Source organism: Oncorhynchus tshawytscha, linkage group LG29 (genome assembly GCF_018296145.1).
Source record: "Oncorhynchus tshawytscha isolate Ot180627B linkage group LG29, Otsh_v2.0, whole genome shotgun sequence".
Taxonomy (NCBI): domain Eukaryota; kingdom Metazoa; phylum Chordata; class Actinopteri; order Salmoniformes; family Salmonidae; genus Oncorhynchus; species Oncorhynchus tshawytscha.
In genome coordinates this window covers 15,472,555-15,493,538 of record NC_056457.1, presented here as the reverse complement: position 1 = coordinate 15,493,538, position 20,984 = coordinate 15,472,555, and the positions used below count along the sequence as shown (strand labels likewise).

The 20,984-nt window shown below is 43.2% G+C and overlaps 1 protein-coding gene across 2 annotated transcripts in view; it reads left to right on the top strand.

Annotated features, from left to right (window-relative positions):
- The window catches only part of prex2 (phosphatidylinositol-3,4,5-trisphosphate-dependent Rac exchange factor 2), a 230,805-nt gene that overhangs the window by 53,697 nt on the left and 156,124 nt on the right, over nucleotides 1-20,984 (top strand). For both annotated transcript variants that reach the window (XM_042308946.1, XM_042308947.1), the window contains exons 7-10: nucleotides 9,293-9,426; nucleotides 9,713-9,816; nucleotides 12,822-12,971; nucleotides 13,831-13,975. In XM_042308946.1, the coding sequence (XP_042164880.1) occupies nucleotides 9,293-9,426; nucleotides 9,713-9,816; nucleotides 12,822-12,971; nucleotides 13,831-13,975 (533 nt within the window). The remainder of the gene's footprint in view (nucleotides 1-9,292; nucleotides 9,427-9,712; nucleotides 9,817-12,821; nucleotides 12,972-13,830; nucleotides 13,976-20,984) is intronic.

Genomic DNA, 20,984 nt, shown 5'->3' with positions numbered 1-20,984 from the left:
CCTGTTAAACCCATTTAGCAGGAGAGGGACATTCTAAACATTTACGTTTGTGGCCGGGGTAACTTTGTCATACAAACCTCTATATAAGTCCCAAATGGCACCCTATTCTCTCTTAGAGCGCACTATTTTGACCAGAAGCGCACTATATAGGGAATAGTATGCCATTTGGGACTTACTCGCACTGAAAGACTGAAAGGAAGTGAACTTGATGAGACTCAAACTGTTTGTTGGACATGGTGTTCTAGGACAATCTCTTCTGTCTTTAACGCAACAGAATTTTTGTTAAGCACAGACTGACCTCTTGGAAGAGAATCCAAGTGTCTGGTTTAGCCTTTAGAGGTTCTGGTTCGTGAATGGCTATTTGTCAGAGTGTTACTGCAAATTGGGAAAATAACAACACACACACACACCACACACACACACACACACAGAAGTGTAATGTGTTTCAGGAAAAGGGTGGAGTAGCATGACGTTTGCACGCCATGGTCTTAGAGCTGTTCTGTGGTTTCCTCAATAGCTTTTATTAATTATAAACATTAGGTAATTCTGGAGCAGGTCACTACTCTACAAGCCAGACACTGTTCTCTATTAGACGGGCCTAGGAGAGAAAAAAAACTGAAAAGCAGAGGGAGAGACAGAGCAAAAGAGAGGGGGGAGCAGATTGAGAAAGAGAGGGTGAGGGGAGAAATGGAGAGAGACCAAAGACAAAGGCAGATGAAGGAAAAGGGAGAACAGAGAGAAGGAGAGAAATGTCTTGTATTCCTATGTGTGGGTGTTTGAAGAATGGAGAGAGGGAGGGAGGGCCAGCTGAACGGCCTCAGTCAGTTTTTCCTCTGTCGCTTCCAGGTCGCGGCTGATAGCTCGTTAGTGTAGAACCTTCTTTGCATCTGTGTGCCCTTGGGTCACCATGGCAGCCAGGTTCACCGACCCTGCCGTGGGAGAGAGAGTTAAGTTACGTCCCAAATAGCACCCAACTCCCTATGTAGTGCACTACTTTTGATCAGGGCCCTATAGGGATTCCCATAGAGGTCTGGTCAAAAGTAATGCACTATATAGAGAGAGGGTGCCATTTAGGACACAGACAGGACAGGGCGAGGGACCACAGTGGTCAACAGAGCGATGGCTGCCAGCGGTTGCCACGACGATGATTGCCCATTGGTCAAGGCTTCTATGTCTGGGCTGTGTCACCCGGTCTCTTGGGTCTCAGTTTGGAAGTGGTAATAGTTATGTCCAAAACCCGAAAACTTAAAGCAGACATTGAATATCCCTTTGAGCATGGTGAAGTTATTAATTACACTTTGGATGGTGTATCAATACACCCAGTCACTACAAAGATCCTAAAAGTTACCGGAGAGGAAAGAATGTGCTCAGGGATTTCACCATGAGGCCAATGGTTACAGAGAGTTTAATGGCCGTGATGGGAGCAAACTGAGGATGGATCAACAACATTGTAGTTACTCCACAATACCAACCTAAATGACAGAGTGAAAAGAAGGAAACCTGTACAGAATACAAATATTCCAAAACATGCATCCTGTTTGCAACAAGGCACTAAAGTAATACTGCAAAAAATGTGGCAAAGAAATTCACTTGGTCTTGAATACAAAGTGTTATGTTTGGGGCAAATCCAATACACCACATCACTGAGTACCACATTCTCCTGCAAGATGTCTTGATAGACTTGGGAATTAATTTTTCCGTCGATGATAGCTAGCTGTCCAGGGCCTGAGGTAGCAAAGCAGCCCCAAACCATCAAAATCAAATCAAATCAAATTTATTTATATAGCCCTTCGTACATCAGCTGATATCTCAAAGTGCTGTACAGAAACCCAGCCTAAAACCCCAAACAGCAAGCAATGCAGGTGTAGAAGCACGGTGGCTAGGAAAAACTCCCTAGAAAGGCCAAAACCTAGGAAGAAACCTAGAGAGGAACCAGGCTATGTGGGGTGGCCAGTCCTCTTCTGGCTGTGCCGGGTGGAGATTATAACCGAACATGGCCAAGATGTTCAAATGTTCATAAATGACCAGCATGGTCGTATAATAATAAGGCAGAACAGTTGAAACTGGAGCAGCAGCACGGTCAGATGGACTGGGGACAGCAAGGAGTCATCATGTCAGGTAGTCCTGGGGCATGGTCCTAGGGCTCAGGTCCTCTGAGAGAGAGAAAGAAAGAGAGAATTAGAGAGAGCATATGTGGGGTGGCCAGTCCTCTTCTGGCTGTGCCGGGTGGAGATTATAACAGAACATGGCCAAGATGTTCAAATGTTCATAAATGACCAGCATGTTCGATAATAATAAGGCAGAACAGTTGAAACTGGAGCAGCAGCACGGCCAGGTGGACTGGGGACAGCAAGGAGTCATCATGTCAGGTAGTCCTGGGGCATGGTCCTAGGGCTCAGGTCCTCCGAGAGAGAGAAAGAAAGAGAGAAGGAGAGAATTAGAGAACGCACACTTAGATTCACACAGGACACCGAATAGGACAGGAGAAGTACTCCAGATATAACAAACTGACCCTAGCCCCCGACACATAAACTACTGCAGCATAAATACTGGAGGCTGAGACAGGAGGGGTCAGGAGACACTGTGGCTCCATCCGAGGACACCCCGGACAGGGCCAGACAGGAAGGATATAACCCCACCCACTTTGCCAAAGCACAGCCCCCACACCACTAGAGGGATATCTTCAACCACCAACTTACCATCCTGAGACAAGGCTGAGTATAGCCCACAAAGATCTCCGCCATGGCACAACCCAAGGGGGCGCCAACCCAGACAGGATGACCACATCAGTGAATCAACCCACTCAGGTGACGCACCCCTTCCAGGGACGGCATGAGAGAGCCCCAGTAAGCCAGTGACTCAGCCCCTGAATAGGGTTAGAGGCAGAGAATCCCAGTGGAGAGAGGGGAACCGGCCAGGCAGAGACAGCAAGGGCGGTTCGTTGCTCCAGAGCCTTTCCGTTCACCTTCCCACTCCTGGGCCAGACTAGACTCAATCATATGACCCACTGAAGAGATGAGTCTTCAGTAAAGACTTAAAGGTTGAGACCGAGTTTGCGTCTCTGACATGGGTAGGCAGACCGTTCCATAAAAATGGAGCTCTATAGGAGAAAGCCCTGCCTCCAGCTGTTTGCTTAGAAATTCTAGGGACAATTAGGAGGCCTGCATCTTGTGACCGTAGCGTACGTGTAGGTATGTACGGCAGGACCAAATCAGAGAGATAGGTAGGAGCAAGCCCATGTAATGCTTTGTAGGTTAGCAGTAAAAGCCTTGAAATCAGCCCTTGCTTTGACAGGAAGCCAGTTTACAGAGGCTAGCACTGGAGTAATATGATCAAATTGTTTGGTTCTAGTCAGGATTCTAGCAGCCATATTTAGCACCAGCTGAAGTTTATTTAGTGCTTTATCCGGGTAGCCGGAAAGTAGAGCATTGCAGTAGTCTAACCTAGAAGTGACAAAAGCATGGATTAATTTTTCTGCATCATTTTTGGACAGAAAGTTTCTGATTTTTGCAATGTTACGTAGATGGAAAAAAAGCTGTCCTTGAAATGGTCTTGATATGTTCTTCAAAAGAGAGATCAGGGTCCAGAGTAACGCCGAGGTCCTTCTCAGTTTTATTTGAGACGACTGTACAACCATTAAGATTAATTGTCAGATTCAACAGAAGATCTCTTTGTTTCTTGGGACCTAGAATAAGCATCTCTGTTTTGTCTTAGTTTAAAAGTAGAAAGTTTGCAGCCATCCACTTCCTTATGTCTGAAACACATGCTTCTAGCAAGGGCAATTTGGGGGCTTCACCATGTTTCATTGAAATGTATAGCTGTGTGTCATCCGCATAGCAGTGAAAGTTAACATTATGTTTTCGAATAACATCCCCAAGAGGTCAAATATATAGTGAAAACAATAGTGGTCCATGATGCTCCCTCCACCAAACTTTACAGTTCTGATGAGGTTTTGAAGTTGGTGTGCCTTTTGTTTCTCCACACGTAGTGTTGTGTTCCTTCCAAACATCTCAACTTTAGTTTCATCTGTCCACAGAATATTTTGCCAGAAGTGCTGTGGAACACCCAGGTGCACTTTTGCGAACTTCAGCAGTGGCTTCTTCCGTGGTGTCCTCCCATGAACGATCTAGAAGAAAAAGAAAAGCACACCTATTTAGGAGAGGTGCTGGCTAACGGAGTAGAACACTTGAAAATAAGAATTAAAGAGAGCCGCACACTCTAGGAGCTCAGATGCAAAAATTGAATTACCAACGTTTCGACAGCCAAGCTGTCTTCATCAGGGTATAATCACAAACACTGCGGGATTACTCGTTTATACAGTGTCAAAAGACACAGGTGTCTGTAATCATGGCCAAGAGTGGCCTAATATCATTGGTTAATTATCAAATATTAAAATGTCATACAAAGAACAGCATACAACCAACAAATGGATAGCATACGATCATATATTCATTTTAGACTACACAAGCTTACAAACAATTACAATGGCAAAGTCACAATAATCACAAGAATGGCTTCAGATCAAAGTCTACGTTAAGACCGAAGGGAGCAAGGGTCTTTAATTTAAAGATCCAGGCAGCTTCTCGTTTTAACAATAAAGGAGAGGGGGTGACATGTTCGATGCCAATATAACGCAGAGACGAAATCGAGTGGCCTGCCTCCAAGAAGTGGGCCGCAACTGGATAAGTAAAGTTTTTGCACCTAATGGTGCTACGATGCTCTGAGATACATACTTTTAATTTGTGCTTTGTTTTACCCGCATAATTTTTACAAGGACAAGTTATAAGATAAATAACTGCCTTAGTGGATCATGTAATAACACCTTTGATTGGGATCGATTTCCCTGTTTGTGGGTGTTTGAAAGATCTACATTTATAAGTGCCATTGCATTGAGCACATCCATTACACTTGTAATTTCCATCCAGTAGGGGCGCAAATAGACGTTGTTCAGGAATATTTTGGGGTGGTAAATCAGAGTTTACCAATTGGTCTCTGAGATTTCTGCCCAGCGAGAATATGACCAAGGGAAGGTCCGAAAACACATTACCGAGACTATCATCGGATTTTAAGATGTGCCAATGTTTGTGAACAATTCCCTTAATTTGTTCAGAGCACTTTGAATAGCGGGTAGTTAGAACACAAGAATGTGTCTTTTTGCGAGACTGACCTTGAAAAAGGTCATGTCTCGTTTTGTTTTGAATTTTCTCAATGGCAATATTAATCTGATCATTCTTGTAGCCCCTCTCCTTGAACTTCCTTTGCGTCTCAGCCACATTTCTGTCGAAATCTGATTGTTTTTTGCAAATCCTTTTGATTCGACAGAATTGGCTGTAGGGCAAACTATTTTTCAAGGAAGTGGGTGACAACTATCAGCCCTAAACAAACTGTTACGATCAGTAGGCTTCCTGTAAAGATCAGTGTATAGAACATTATCTTCACACAAGATCAGAAGATCAAGAAAACTGATTTGACGTGTGCCAGATTGCATAGTAAATCTCAAATGATCAGAACAGGAGTTAAGAAAAGCATAGAATGCCTGGAGCTGTTTTGCATCACCCCTCCATAGAACAAAAATATCATTAACACCATTCTTGTTGAGTGTTGTACGTATCGTAGACTTGTCAACAGATGTTAGCATGTTTCAGAGATTTCTGTAAGTCTTTAGCTGACACTCTAGGATTCTTCTTAACCTCATCAAGCATTCTGCGCTGTGCTCTTGCAGTCATCTTTGCAGGATGGCCACTCCTAGGGAGAGTAGCAACAGTGCTGAACTTTCTCCATTTATAGACAATTTGTCTTACCGTGGACTGATGAACATCAAGGCTATTAGAGATACTTTTGTGACCCTTTCCAGCTTTATGCAAGTCAACAATTCTTAATCTTAGGTCTTCTGGGAACTCTTTTGTTCGAGGCATGGTTCACATCAGGCAATGCTTCTTGTGAATAGCAAACTCAAATTTTGTGAGTTTTTTTTATAGGGCAGGGCAGCTCTAACCAACATCTCCAATCTCATTGATTGGACTCCAGGTTAGCTGACTCCTGACTCAATTAACTTTTGGAAAAGTCATGGGTTCACATACTTTCCCCAACCTACACTGTGAATGTTTAAATTATATATTCAATATACACAATAAAAATACAATCATTTGTGTGTTATTAGTTTAAACACACTGTGTTTGTCTATTGTGAAGATGAAGATCAGAACAAATTTTATGACTAATTTATGCAGAAATCCAGGTAATTCCAAAGGGTTCACATAATTGTTCTTGCCACTGTACATGAAATGAGTTGCAAAATGAATAGGAAGTATAGTCAAGATGTTGACAAGGTTATAAATAATGATTTTTAATTGAAATAATAATTGTGTCCTTCAAACTTTGCTTTCATCAAAGAATCCTCCATTTGCCGCAATTAAAGCCTTGCAGACCTTTGGCATTCTAGTTGTCAAATCTGAAGAGATTTCACCCCATACTTCCTGAAGCCCCTCCCACAAATTGGATTGGCTTGATGGGCACTTCTTACCTAACATACGGTCAAGCTGCTCCCACAACAGCTCAATAGGGTTGAGATCCAGTGACTGTGCTGGCCATGCCATTATAGACAGAATGCCAGCTGACTACTTCTTCCATAAATAGTTCTTGCATAGTTTGGAGCTGTGCTTCGGGTCATTGTCCTGTTGTAGGAGGAAATTGTCTACAATTAAGCGTCGTCCACAGGGTGGAGAGATAGCCTTCCTACTTCAAGATGCCTTTTAGCTTGTACAAATCTCCTACTTTACCACCACCAAAGCACCCCCAAACCATCCCATTCCCTCCACCATGCTTGACAGATGGCGTCATCACTCCTCCAGCCTATTCTCATTTTTTCTGCGTCTCACAAATGTTCTTCTTTGTGATCCGAACACCTCAAACTTAGATTTGTCTGTCCATAACACTTTTTTCCCAATCTTCCTCTGTCCAGAGTCTGTTATTTTGCCCATCTTAGTCTTTTCTTTTTATTGCTGTTCTGTGAAGGGAGTAGTACACAACGTTATACGAGATCTTCAGTTTCTTGGCAATTTCTCGCATGGAATAGCCTTCATTTCTCAGAACAAGAATAGACTGACGAGTTTCAGAATAAAGTTAGTTGTTTCTGGCCATTTTGAGCCTGTAATCGAACCCACAAATGCTGATGCTCCAGATACTCAACTAGTCTAAAGAAGGCCAGTTTACAACTGTGCTAACATAATTGCAAAAGTGTTTTCTAATGATCAATTATCCTTTTGAAATGATAAACTTGGATTAGCTAACACAATGTGCCATTGGAACACAGGAGTGATGGTTGCTGCAAATGGGCCTCTGTACGCCTATGTGAATATTCCATAAAAATCAACCGTTTCCAGCTACAATAGTCATTTACAACATTAACAATGTCTACACTGTATTTTGATCAATTTGATGCTATTTTAATGGCCAAAAAATAGCTTTTCTTTCAAAAACAAGGACATTTTAAGTGATCCCAAACTTTTGAACGGTAGTGTAAATCTACTTAAATCTATAGCAAGACCTGGAAATGTTTGTCTAGCAATGATCAACAATCAATTTGACAGAGCTTGAAGAATTTTGAAAAGAATAAATGGACAAATATGGTTGCACAATCCATGTATGGAAAGCTCTTAAAGGCTTACCCAGAAAGACTCACAGCTGTAATCGCTGCCAAAGGTGCTTCTACATAGTATTGACTCAGGAGTGTGAATACTATTGTAAATTAGATATTTCTGTATTTCGTTGTCAGTAAATTTGCTTAAGTTTCTGAAAACATGTTTTCACTTTGTCATTATTGAGGTTTTGTGGGTAGATGGCCGAGGGGAGAAGTGTATTTATATATTCCGTTTTGAATTCAGGCTGTAACACAAAGTGGATTAAGTCAAAGGGTGTGAATACATTCTGAAGGTGCACTGTATGCCGTTTCTCTCTCTCTCTCTTTCACTCACTCACTTTCTCTTCTTTTATTATGTCTGGCACTCCTCTGACAGTTAAAAGAGGGGAATGAGAGTTAGATGAAACAGACCGTGGACTGTGAAGTGTTGTTTAGGCTTCAGGCCCCACTACTCACTCGATAGCTCACTCTACTCACTCTCTATGGAACAGTTGTGGGCTGGAGAGAGTGAGGGGAGAGAAGAGAGAGTGAGGGTGGGGGGGAGAAGAGAGAGAGAGAGAGAGAGAGAGAGAGGACAGGAAAAGGGAGAGGGTAGAACACAGCAAGTGAGACAAATACAGAAGTAGTGCACTAAATAGGGAGCCATGTTGAAAGCAGACCTGGACTGTTCTCTCACAGGAGGTGTCTGTTCCAGTGGACAGGAAGTTGAGGATTAGTGTGTAGTCTGGACCGGTGACAGTGGCATTCAGCTGGGCTGGCCTCCACTGCTAGAAATCAACACCTCATCTGGCCTTGGGCAAGGAAGAAGTACTCTGAGAAAGATGGAGGAGGAAGCGGCACGGAAAAGAGGAGAGAGGTAGTGGACCAGCGAGTTGTCAAAAAGAAAAGAGGGAAAGAGAGCGATAAAGGTAGATAAAGATGGAGGAAAGAGAGAAGGGGGAGGTGAGGAAAGAGAGAGAGAGAGAGAATGAGTTCCTCAGCAGGAGGAAATGTTTAGCATATTGTCTGGCTCTGCTCGTTCCGGGAGTTATATTTAGATCTGACATGCAGGGTTGATCATTCCCAACATAGTTGACAAGGTAAGGAGAAGGGCTGTGTAGTTTATCGCACCCTATTCCCTACATCGTGCACAACTACTGCTATAGGCTCTTGTCAAAAGCAGTGCACTGTATAGAGAATAGGGTGCCATTTGGGACGTAGTAACATATCCACATGGTGGGACTTGATAGAATGTTATTATACAGTAGTAACGGCTCTATTCTTTCAAGTCCCCAGTCAATCTAAGGCTGAGGAAGTGTGTTGTGTTGTTACAGACCCCTTAAGAGACAAACCAGGAAAGGCATTCAGAGAAAGACCATGCATAGTGAATTGAACTACCTAAGGAGCGATTGTGTACTCCATGCATACACTGTTAGGCATAGTAGTGTCCTATGTCATGGCGGCCACGCAGCAAAACCCTCCAGACAAACACAATCCTGTGATCACGTAGTTCAACGCATAATGGACACACAATCAACCATTCACTGCATATTTCACCAGTCGCCGCACTATTACAGCAGAACACTGACAAGGACCAACGGAACGGGTGGATCCCCTGGCCTGGTCGAGTAGCTAAGTCTACACAGTATCGACACCACTGTGCGTCTCTTCCCAGGGTTCCAATATAACAGACACGTGTACAGAGATGTTGATGCATGGAGTCCTGCTGAAGATCTCAGCTGGTAACATCCAGGAACGCATCTTCTTCCTCTTCGACAACCTGCTGGTCTACTGCAAGAAGAAAAACAGGTGGGACCGGACTGCCACACTCTCTCTCTCTCTCTCTCTCTCTCTCTCTCTCTCTCTCTCTCTCTCTCTCTCTCTCTCTCTCTCTCTCAACTTGGTTTCCCCTTAGCGTAGGCTTGTCGAGACTTCAAGCAGCAACAGCTACTTTCTATCTGTCCCTGTCTGTGTGTCGTTTCATTAGCCAGAAGGGCCTTGTATAGTTCGCTAGCCCAGGTATCTACCCGTTTCTGTGTGTTGCCATGCCTTGTGTGACGAGACGATGTTAAGTTGGCTTCGATGTTGTCCCCAGGCGTTTAAAAAACAGCAAGGCAGCTACAGAGGGACCGCGTTACCTGTTCAGAGGAAGAATCAACACCGAGGTGATGGAGGTGGAGAACGTAGATGACGGAACAGGTGAGTTCTACCGCTAACGGGTCACTCGGGGTGTGTCTCAAACGGCACCCTGTCCCCTAGATAAGTGTCCCATTTGAGATGCAACCCTTATCCTAGTTCGCAACCCAGCTACCATCCAGTGCTCGGGAGGAAACTCTGCGCTAACAACAAGTCACCTTTTATTGCAGTATTTCTGCTCTCGAAAGTGGATTCGTTATCTCCATGTACAGCCGACAATCTGTATTTCTTCATGAAGACAATCAATTCACTTTTTGGTGCGGCAACTCATTGTTCCCAATTTGCTGTTTGGATGGATTGATTTTGTCTCCACGGATCTGAACACATTTGTACTGTTCTTGCTTCATACTTTGTGCATCCTAAATGGTACCCTGTTCTCTACATAGTGCAATCATTTTGAGAAGGGTACATAGGGCTCGGGTCAAAGGTAGTGCACTGTAAAGGGAATAGGGTACCATTTGGAATTCAGAACCCATTAGGGTTGTGTTTGTTATTCGGCGGCAGGTAGCCTAGCGGTTAGAGCGTCGGGCCAATAACCAAAAGGCTGCTGTGTTGAATACCTGAGCCGACAAGGTGAAAAATCTGCCTGTGCGCTTGAGCAAGGCACTTGACCCTAATTTGCTCCAGGGGCGCGCCATACTACTATGGCTGACCCCAACTATCTGGTGTATGTGACAATAAAACATGTATTTTTATTTTATTTGGTTTTTTTGTTTTCCAGAAGCTCTGAGATCTCAGATCTCTATTTCCTGTTTTGACAGTTCATCAATTCAGATGGCGAACCAGTCGATCGGGTTAGATGCCCTCCCAGCCAACTGTATGGAACGTCAATCAGTGATGGATGAGGAGTGTTTTAATTTATAGCCTACTTAGATTTTATAGTCTACTGCACACAGAGCCATAACACAGTCTACACTCGTAGAAAAAAAGGTGCTTTCTAGAACCTAAAAGGGTTCTTCGGCTGTCCCCATAGGAGAACCGTTTGAAGAACCCTTGTTGGTTCCAGGAGAAACTTTTTAGGTTCCAAGTAGAACTGTTTTGGGTTCAGTGTAGAACCCTTTCCACAGAGGGCTGTACCTGGAACCCAAAATGGTTCTACCTGGAACCAAAAAGGGTTCTCCTATTGGGACAGCTGAAGAACCCTTTTGGAACCCTTTTATCTAAGAGTGTTTGTTCAAAATGTTGAGATAAAGGAACTAAAGGACCTGTAAGCAGAATTATAGCAGACAATAGTGCTGAGCGATTAACCCACATTTTGGTTATTTTTCAGTTTTTAAACAACTAATTGACCGATGTCGGTTCAATTATTTGAATTCCATTTTGTTAGTTTTTCTTCTGTGAGCTGAATGCGCACATTGCACAGTTTCTCTAGAGATAAATCAGATCCAGCTTGAACTGTGCAATGTAGTAGGGAGTTGTAGTTTCCAACAGGCCAATATTATACATAGTTTTACACATAAAACATGGCAATTAAATATAATGACCATAATCTACTTGTCCGGCCTGTTTCTTTTACGCCTGCTGCGGAAGAGACAGACAAATGCTTGACCGCGAGCTGATATAGAGAGCAACTGTTGCTTGGTGAGGTATCTCTATCTGAAAATACATGATCTAACTGATTGATTGTTGGTATTCAACAGTCATAAAAATATGCCTTATTTACTTTGAAGAACTACTAAAACAGTGATTTTGTCAGACAGCATAGGCAGCAGGTCTATAGAGATGAGATGATGACATGGAATGAAATAATAAAACAAATGTAATATACACAACAACTGAAATATTTCATTAAAGTCATGTGAATAAATGATGGTTATTAAGAGATAAGCAGTGATGGACAGTCACTACCATCATGGGACTTTTATGAGGGGGGGGGGGGCTATATCTACGTCTCATTCGCGGCTGTACGTCTTCTCCACTGTACGCCTGCCAAGGCTACCGACAGTATGATTCAAACACACACACGGACAAGCAGAGGATTCTGCCTCTGTCACACACATGTGCTCCAGAGGATCTAGGAGGAGAGCGGGATAGGATTTTGTAAATTCTATTTAATCTCTCCTTCCCTCTGTTTCTGGATGAGTGATGTGACATTAGCTCATTCTTGCTAAAAGGCCTAGCAGTCGATAGGCATAAAGTGCTGCCAAACTGTGCAAAGAAAATCGTCATAAATCCTTCAAGTAGTCAACGGAACAAAGGAAGCAGGTTTTATTGACATTCCAGAAGGGAAGTACTCTGGTATTGAGCTAATGTGAAATGACCTGAGTTATTCTTGTCGGTTCTGCCAAAGGCCTCATCCTGAACCTACGGTGGGATTGATAATGGACTAGTAATGAGCTAGCTGCTACCCCTGTGCTTTTAGCCTGTGCATGAAACTATGGCAAGGGAGATGACAGATTCCTTTTCCACATTCTGGATTCCAGATTCCAGATTCCGTAATCCAGATTCCGTGTTCCTGAGTGGAACCCACCATCGCCCTGTAATCAGTCTAATCATGGAGGCCCCTCTTGCTCTGGAGCATTTCATTGGATGATCGATTGGCTCGGTTTCATGTGGTCCATCTCATTTAGCTCTGGACCCCAGGAGCTCTCTACCAGCCTACCAGGGATCCGCTCTGTTTACACCTAAAGTACACCTATTCTGTAATGGATGCAGTTGCTGAGAGATGGATAGTCCTCTATTTCAAACAAACAGGCTAGAAGAAGCTCGTATAAGACACCAGAGGGTCACAACAGAAGTGAAGCCATTGCTCCAACCCTTAGGACCCTTAAGTTGAGGGGCCATGGTATAAGAGGAGTGAAGGACTGTGGCTGTGTCTCTGAGGCTGCGTCACTGATGGCACCCTATTCCCTATGTAGTGCACTACTTCAACCAGGGCCCATAGAAGTGCACAATATAGGGAATAGGGTGCCAGTTCTGGTCAAGAATAGTGCACTACGTGGGAATAATAATAATAGTGCATATTTGGGACGCGTGCTAAGTGTGTTTGTGTGTCTCTTGGTTTGCAGCGGATTACCACAGCAGCGGGAACATAGTGAACAACGGCTGGAAGATCCACAACACAGCCAAGAACAAGTGGTTTGTGTGCATGGCCAAGACCCCAGAGGAGAAACAGGAGTGGCTGGAGGCTATCCTCAAAGAGAGGGAGAGGAGGAAAAGTTAGTAGTCATATAGTGTGTGTGTGTGTGTGTGTGTGTGTGTATGTGTGTGCGTGTGCACTCTAGGTAATAGTGTGCCATTTCGGAAACCTTTGTGGATGTCAGTATATCCTCCTATCTAAGATACTAGGGCACAATAACTAGACTTGCAGGTAGAATTAATAAAACTGAACTATTTTTCACAAGATATCTTCTGTTAAGTCTATTTCTATCCTCTTGCTCGTCCTCCTCCCCCTTCCCTCTCTCGTCCTGCTTTTCCACCTGCTCCTCGTCCTGCTCCTGCTGCTCTTCCTCCTCCTGCCTCTCCTCCTCCTGCCTCTCCTCCTGTAGTGTTTCAGCACCAGGGTGTGATATGCTACTTTAATGTGAGAAGAGAAATTAGATGGATTGGTAGACAGCATGAGCTTTCTATGTCTGGATACATATACACATGTGCTCCAATATATTTGCACCCTGGCACTTTACAGTGCAATGGAGCAGAATGTTCTGTTTTCTCTTTTCAAAACTGGTTGAATGGCTGTTTTTACCCTGTAGGCACCTGCTACTTACAACAGGTGTGATAAATTACACATAAACAAACCAAATAAATTAGAATGTTGAATTATTTAGTCCAGGGCATTTTTGACTTTGAAATGAAAAATCTAAATTTCCGTTGAGATAATTTTTTTTTTTTTGTCCTGTGCAGTTATAAGTCAAACAAAAAAGTTGTTATTCAATTTCAACTTATTTTAGAAGAAATAGTGAATCATGAAAGGGAGACAGTATATTGGACCGCATCTGTACCAATAGGAAACAGTACTCCTTTGGCTTGAATGTTGACTGTCGCCTCCTATCTCGTTCTCTCTTTCCTTCCCTCTAGCGTTGAGGCTGGGGATGGAGCAGGACACGTGGGTGATGGTGTCAGAGAAAGGAGAGAAGCTCTATCACCTGATGACTAAACAGGGACACCTCATCAAGGACAGGAAACGCAAGCTCACCACATTCCCCAAGTGCTTCCTGGGAAGGTAGGCTGGTCTGTCTAGCTCTCTCTCTCATGCAGGTGGGTGTCTGCATGTGTGTGTGTGTGTGTCTCTATCGCTCCGTCTGTCTGTCTGTGTTTCCTGGGAAGGAAGACCTCCCACCCTATAGCCCTATGTTATCCTGACCAATGATAATTGAGGTTTGGTCTGGTGAGTGTTTTGTTGATGGTGCGTTTTATGTCTTGAAAATAAGCGTGGCCATCATTCCCAAAATGTTCACATGAGCTTCCGAGTTGGACGTCCCAAAGTTGTGGCAGCCACTCACTGTAGCCTGCATCGTTTCCTGTAGGCTCCAGTGAGGGGTTTTCACGCCACGTTTATGCAGTTTCTGACGTTCTAAAACCCTTCGCATTGGCTTCCCCTCTGAGTGGGAAGTCCCCTAGTCTTCAGAGGAAAACACCAGCATGTCTGGCAGTGGGAGATGACACTGTAGTGAATTTCACAGACTGGATTGGATCTACACTATCTACACTATCTACAGGATCTACTACTTATGCACTTGAGCTGAGCTGTACTATTGTCATGATTTCTGATCTGAACAATCCTAGAAAAATACATAACCCCTTCTGGTTGATGGATTATCCAGTTACACAGACAGACGGGCAGAAGCTATTTCTATACAGATGACCATTACTATGACACAGAGTACAGTAGCTACAGTGTGTCTATTGAAACGCTACAGTTCAGTGAATAATACCATCAACACCTAATACCTTCTCTCCTAAATCTGGATCAGTCTCTCCATCCCTCCTTTCAATCTGAAATCTGTCCAGACTTGTAAAGGAAGAAAGAGTGAGAAAGACCGGCAGATTATCAGTGTTTTAGCTGAACAGAGATCAGTTCCCCGGCCGTTCAGTCACGGGGAAATTAAATCCAGCAGGTTTTCACTATGATTCTTATTTGTGGATTATTGGTTGGCTATGTGCGGGTGGCAGAGAGTGTGTGTGTGTGTGTGCGCGTGCGTGCATTTGTCTGTGCGTGTGTGTGTGGACTGCAGTGCGTGTGTGTGTGGACTGCGGTGCGTGTGTGTGGACTGCGGTGCGTGTGTGTGTGTCCATGTTCTCTACCGTAACATTGTCAAGAATGTCTCTTTTAATCTTTACTAAAGTGATGCCCTAAAAAGCATGTGTGTATTTGTGTGTGTGTGTGTGTGTGTGTGTGTGTGTGCCGGATTGCCATTGCTTGGCCAGTGATAAATCGCAGGGTGATATCCCTCTGTGGTTCCGCTGACCTCTCTCTCAATGCGTCCCAAATGTCACCCTATTCCGTATGTAGTGCGGTACTTTTGACCAGTGACCATAGGTCTCTGGTCAAAAGTAGTGCACTATGTAGGGAATAGGGTGCCATTTGGCACGAAGGATCAGAGCCTAGCAGGGTTACTGTTAAAGTCTCCACTGAGGTGTGTGTGTGTGTGTGTGTGTGTGTGTGTGTGTGTGTGTGTGTGTGTGTGTGTGTGTGTGTGTGTGTGTGTGTGTGTGTGTGTGTGTGTGTGTGACCAGACAGTGTGTTAGTGGTCTCATATCAAATGGTTACACTCATAACACCAGCCATGTTGAGTTGGGGTCACAGTCTAAACATTTCTGTGTTATCCACTTTCTGTTGATAGGAAATAACTTTATAAAGGCTGTCCCAAGTGGCACGCTATAGGCCCTGGTCAAAAGTAGTGCACTTATATAGGGAATAGGAGGCTATTCGTTATGAAACCAAAGGCTCTCTCCCCCCAAACATTTTAATTCCATTCCTTTTTCAGACAGGATTCACCAATGTAGCTTTAATCACCTATAGCATGGATGGCCTACCCTAACACTGTCAACAATGTCTCTTTAATCCTTACTAAAGTGATGCCCTAAAACAGTTCAATCTCGTCTCATTTCATTGATTACAAACATATAAATGGAGAACAGTGCTTGGAGCCGAGGCTGTTCGGACAAGATATTTCCAACTTGGATCATGGGTAGCCAGACCATTAGGAGACATACATTGACATGATTTGGTGACTCTAGACTAGCTTATTGATCGACCGGATAGTTTGTGAGTGGACTGAACATAGAGTAGCACGACTACACACAAAGTAACCGTTAATAAGGGCTTTATAAACCACAACACTGTCTTTGTCAAAGCTCTGTGCTTCCTCAAACCCTTTCTAGACATTCAATAGACCTGTTCTGGTGATGTACTGCAATCCTAGACGTTACCAAACACAATCGGCTGTCACGTGATGTAAGAAAAACAGACATCGAATGAGTCTAAAATACCCTATTCCCTATATAGTGCCCTACATTTGACCAGGGTCCACGGAGCTGGTCAAAAGAAGTGCACTATATAGGGAATAGGGTGCCATTTTTTTTGGACAATCAGACAGCCGTCAGTAACAGCTAGCTCCATCTGGTTAAAGCCTGAACAGAATCATTCCAACCATGCTCCAAATGATGGTGTCACATTCACACTCTCAACGCTTGGCATAGACCCTACAGGCCCATACTGGAGCAACCAGGCTGGGTTAAGTGGACTTTAATAGGAGAATCAAACGCTGGGCCTTAGATCTTAGTGCAGGTTAGGAGCATATGGTGGATATGGAGTGGTGTGGTCTGGAGCGCAGCTAAGCACCCCCCCCTCTCTCGCTCTCTCCCTCTTTCTGTCTCTTGCTCTCCTTTCCGCTCTCTCTAGTAGAGTGCCTCACAGAGTAGTCTGAGTTGGGGTGTAAAGTGCTGTCTAACTATAATCCAGAAGGTTTTGGGTGTGGAACGACAACCGGTTCTCTCTCCTTTGGTTTGTGTGTAGACATACCGCCTGTGACCCAAATAGCACCATATTCCCTGTATAGTGCACTACTTTTGATCAGAGCCTTATGATCTGCATACAGTAAATAATAGCGGTTCTACAGAGATTCTCTTCAGTGGTTCTATAGTGGTCTGGAAAAGGTTCTGTGAGCTAGAAAGATCAGACTGTGTCTTCAGAAGATATTCCCACCCTTTCCCTTTTTCAAAATGTTTTTACTTTACAGCCTTATTCTAAAATGTATTCAATTATTTTTTTCCTCATCAATCTACACACAATACCCCATCATGACAAAGCAAAAACAGTTTTTTGAAAATGTATCACATTTAATAAAAACAGATACCTTATTAACATAAGTATTCAGACCCTTTGAGAATTGAAACTGAGCTCAGGTGCATCCTGTTTCCATTGATCATCCTTGAGATGTTTCTACAACTAGATTGGACTCCACCTGTGGTAAATTCAATTGATTGGACATGATTTGGAAAGGCACATACCTGTCTATTTAAGGTCCAACAGTTGACAGTGCATGTCAGAGCAAAATACAAGCCATGAGGTCGAAGGAATTGTCCGTAGAGCTCCGAGACAGGAATGTGTCGTGTCACAGATCTGGGGAAAGGTACCAAAACATTTCTGCAGCATTGAAGGTCCCCAAGAACACAGTGGCCTCCATCATTCTTAAATGGAAGAAGTTTAGAACCATCAAGACTCTTCCTAGAGCTGGCCTCCCGGCCAAACTGAGCAATCGGGGGAGAAGGACTTTGTTTAGGGAGGTGAACAAGAACCCTGTGGAGATGGGAGAACCTTCCAGAAGGACAACCATCTCTGCAGCACTCCACCAATCAGGCCTCTTTGGTGGCCAGACAGAAGCCACTCCTCAGTAAAAGGCACATGACAGATCACTTCGCGTTTGCCAAAAGACACCTAAAGGACTCTCAGACCATGAGAAACAAGATTCTCTGGTCTGATGAAACCAATATTGAACTATTTGTCCTAAATACTAAGCGTCACTTCTGGAGGAAACCTGGCACCATCCTTAAGGTAAAGCATGGTGGTGGCAGCATCATGCTGTGGGGATGTTTTTCAGCGGCAGGGACTGGGAGACTAGTCAGTATTGAGGGAAAGATGAACAGAGCAAAGAACAGAGAGAACCTTGATGAAAACCTGCTCCAGAGCGCTCAGGACCTCAGACTAGGGTGAAGGTTCATCTTCCAACAGGACAACGACCCTAAGCACACAGCCAAGGCAACACAGGAGTGGCTTCAGGACAAGTCTCTGAATGTCCTTGAGTGGCCCAGTCAGAGCCCGGACTTGAACTCGATCAGAACATCTCTTGAGAGACCTGAAAATAGCTGTGCAGTGACTCTCCTCATACAACCTGACAGAGCTTGAGAGGATCTGAAGAGAATAATGGGAAAAACTCCCCAAATACAGATGTGCCAAGCTTGTAGCGTCATACCCAAGAAGACTCGGTTGTAATCACTGCCAAAGGTGCTTTAACAAAGTACTGAGTAAAAGGTCTGAATATTTATGTACATTGTGAAATTTCCGTTTTTTTATACATTTGCCAACATTTCTAGAAACCTGTTTTTGCCATGTAATTATTGGTTATTGAGTCTAGATTGATGAGAAAAAAACAACAATTTAATACATTTAAGAACAAGGCAGTAACGTAACAAGGTGGACAAAGTCAAGGGGTCTGAATACTTTCCGAATGCTCTCTATATTGGTGATTTACTCTGACATTCAAAAGCCCATATGGTTCAGTACTGAATTAGCTACAAGCTTCTGTGTGTTATTTATTTTATTTTACCTTTATTTAACCAGGCAAGTCAGTTAAGAACAAATTCTTATTTTCAATGACGGCCTATTTGTACCTTGTCAGCTCGGGGGTTTGAACTTGCAACCTTCCAGTCACTAGTCCAACGCTCTAACCACTAGGCTACCCTGCCGCCCCGTTAGCCCATGGAAGCTCATTAAGCCTATGAAAACATATCCCACTATATACTTGCCACTACTTGTCTTGTCGAACACCTCTGTGGACATATTTAAATGTGTTTTAAAAGATGAACGTGCACTAACAGTTTTTTTTGTCTTAGGCCAGACAATATTGTTTCACTGTATAACGGATTTTCCCCCCAGAAAAGTGAGGCGAGCGAGCAAAAAATAAATACAAAATAAATATGTGAATTGGATAAGGATATACTTTCTGGACATGCTAGCTGTTCTCTGCGGTGCATCGTCACTTCAAACGCATTCAGTCTCGGTGTTATTGGTTGGCCTACTACTTAAAAACAATATATATATATATATATATATATATATATATATATATATATATATATATATATATATATTATAACCTTTATTTAACTAGGCAAGTCAGTTAAGAACAAATTCGTATTTACAATGACGACCTACTACTACTGGTAATACCGGTAAAATGTAAGTTATGAATCGCAAATCGCCATACAGCTGACACACTTCGATTTCCTCAATCATTTTGACTTCAATTTGGTTGTCCAAAATACTATCAGCTTGCACTGCGTCTTTGCTGATGAATGCCCTGATCTCAGGCCAGTTAATTGGTTCAATGACATTCTGGTTTCACCTATTAATCGCTTCTGATAGATCTGAAAATGATGCATTAACCATGAATTTAACCGACTGTTTGTTTATAATGAGGGACGTCCCACGTTGAACCTGGACACATAAATAGTAGGAATTTGCGCTGACTTCAGCCGTGACGGCATGAGAGAGAAATGTGTGTTTCACTGTCCAATCAGAGGCTCGAACGTGATCTGAGCGTCTGATCTGAGGCTGTTTGCTCTCTTGCGCATAAACTTGGGAAAGCCTCAAGGGAGAGCAGACTCTGCATTATAAACAAAGTGCTGCATATATTGCCCCAGAAATAACCTTTTTTCCCCCTTCCGGGATGTGAAGAAAAGTAAGGCAGGACATCCGTTAAACAGTAATTCAACTTTGTCCGGCCTTACCATTTAAAAACAACAATTTCGACTTTGAATGTTGTAGTTATCAATTGTCCGATTAACAATCATCCATATTAGCAAACTGATGTTATGTCCAACTTCACATCTCCCTAGTAGGACCCTATAGGTTGTTTATCGTATAGGGCCCTATAGGTTATTTATCGTATAGGGCCCTATAGGTTATTTATCGTATAGGGCCCTATAGGTTATTTATCGTATAGGGCCCTATAGGTTGTTTATCGTATAGGGCCCTATAGGTTATTTATCATATAGGGCCCTATAGGTTATTTATCGTATAGGGCCCTATAGGTTGTTTATCGTATAGGGCCCTATAGGTTGTTTATCGTATAGGGCCCTATAGGTTGTTTATCGTATATGGCCCTATAGGTTATTTATCGTATAGGGCCCTATAGGTTATTTATCGTATAGGGCCCTATAGGTTATTTATCGTATAGGGCCCTATAGGTTGTTTATCGTATAGGGCCCTATAGGTTGTTTATCGTATAGGGCACTATTGTAACGCTTGTCCTCTTCTTCTGACGAGGAGTAAGAGATATCGGACCAATTTGCAGCGTGGTAAGTGTCCATTTTAATATGTAAAACTGAATACTACAAAATACAAAATAACAAAGTGAAACAAATGAAACAGTCCCGTGTGGTAACTAGCACGGAAAATAATCACCCACAACTCAACAGTGAAACCAGGCTACCTAAGTATGGTTCTCAATCAGGGACAACGATTGACAGCTGCCTCTAATTGAGAACCATACCAGGCCAAACACAGAAATCCCAAATCATAGAAAAAGGAACATAGAGAACCCACCCAACTCACGCCCTGACCATACTAAACAAAGACATAACAACAGAACTAAGGTCAGAACGTGACACCTATAGGTTATTTATCGTATAGGGCCCTATAGGTTGTTTATCGTAATGAACAATATCAGCAAAATGTCCACGATTACTAGCCTGTTTGGTCAGTGTCAATCGTTTTCTGTTTATCGTCACAGCTCTGTATGTGTGTGGAGGTATGTGAGAGAGAAACGCCCCGATGTTCTGAGTCTTTTTCTGTCTCAGTCTCTCTGTCTCACTGAGGCATGTCAGTTTATTTACAAGTTGTGAACTCCTCTCTAATTTCTGGGGTTTAATTGTGGTCTGGGATCAGATAACATCCAACAGAAACCATTTGTGGTGGTCATCTTCAGGCAGTTGTCATTCCATTGTAG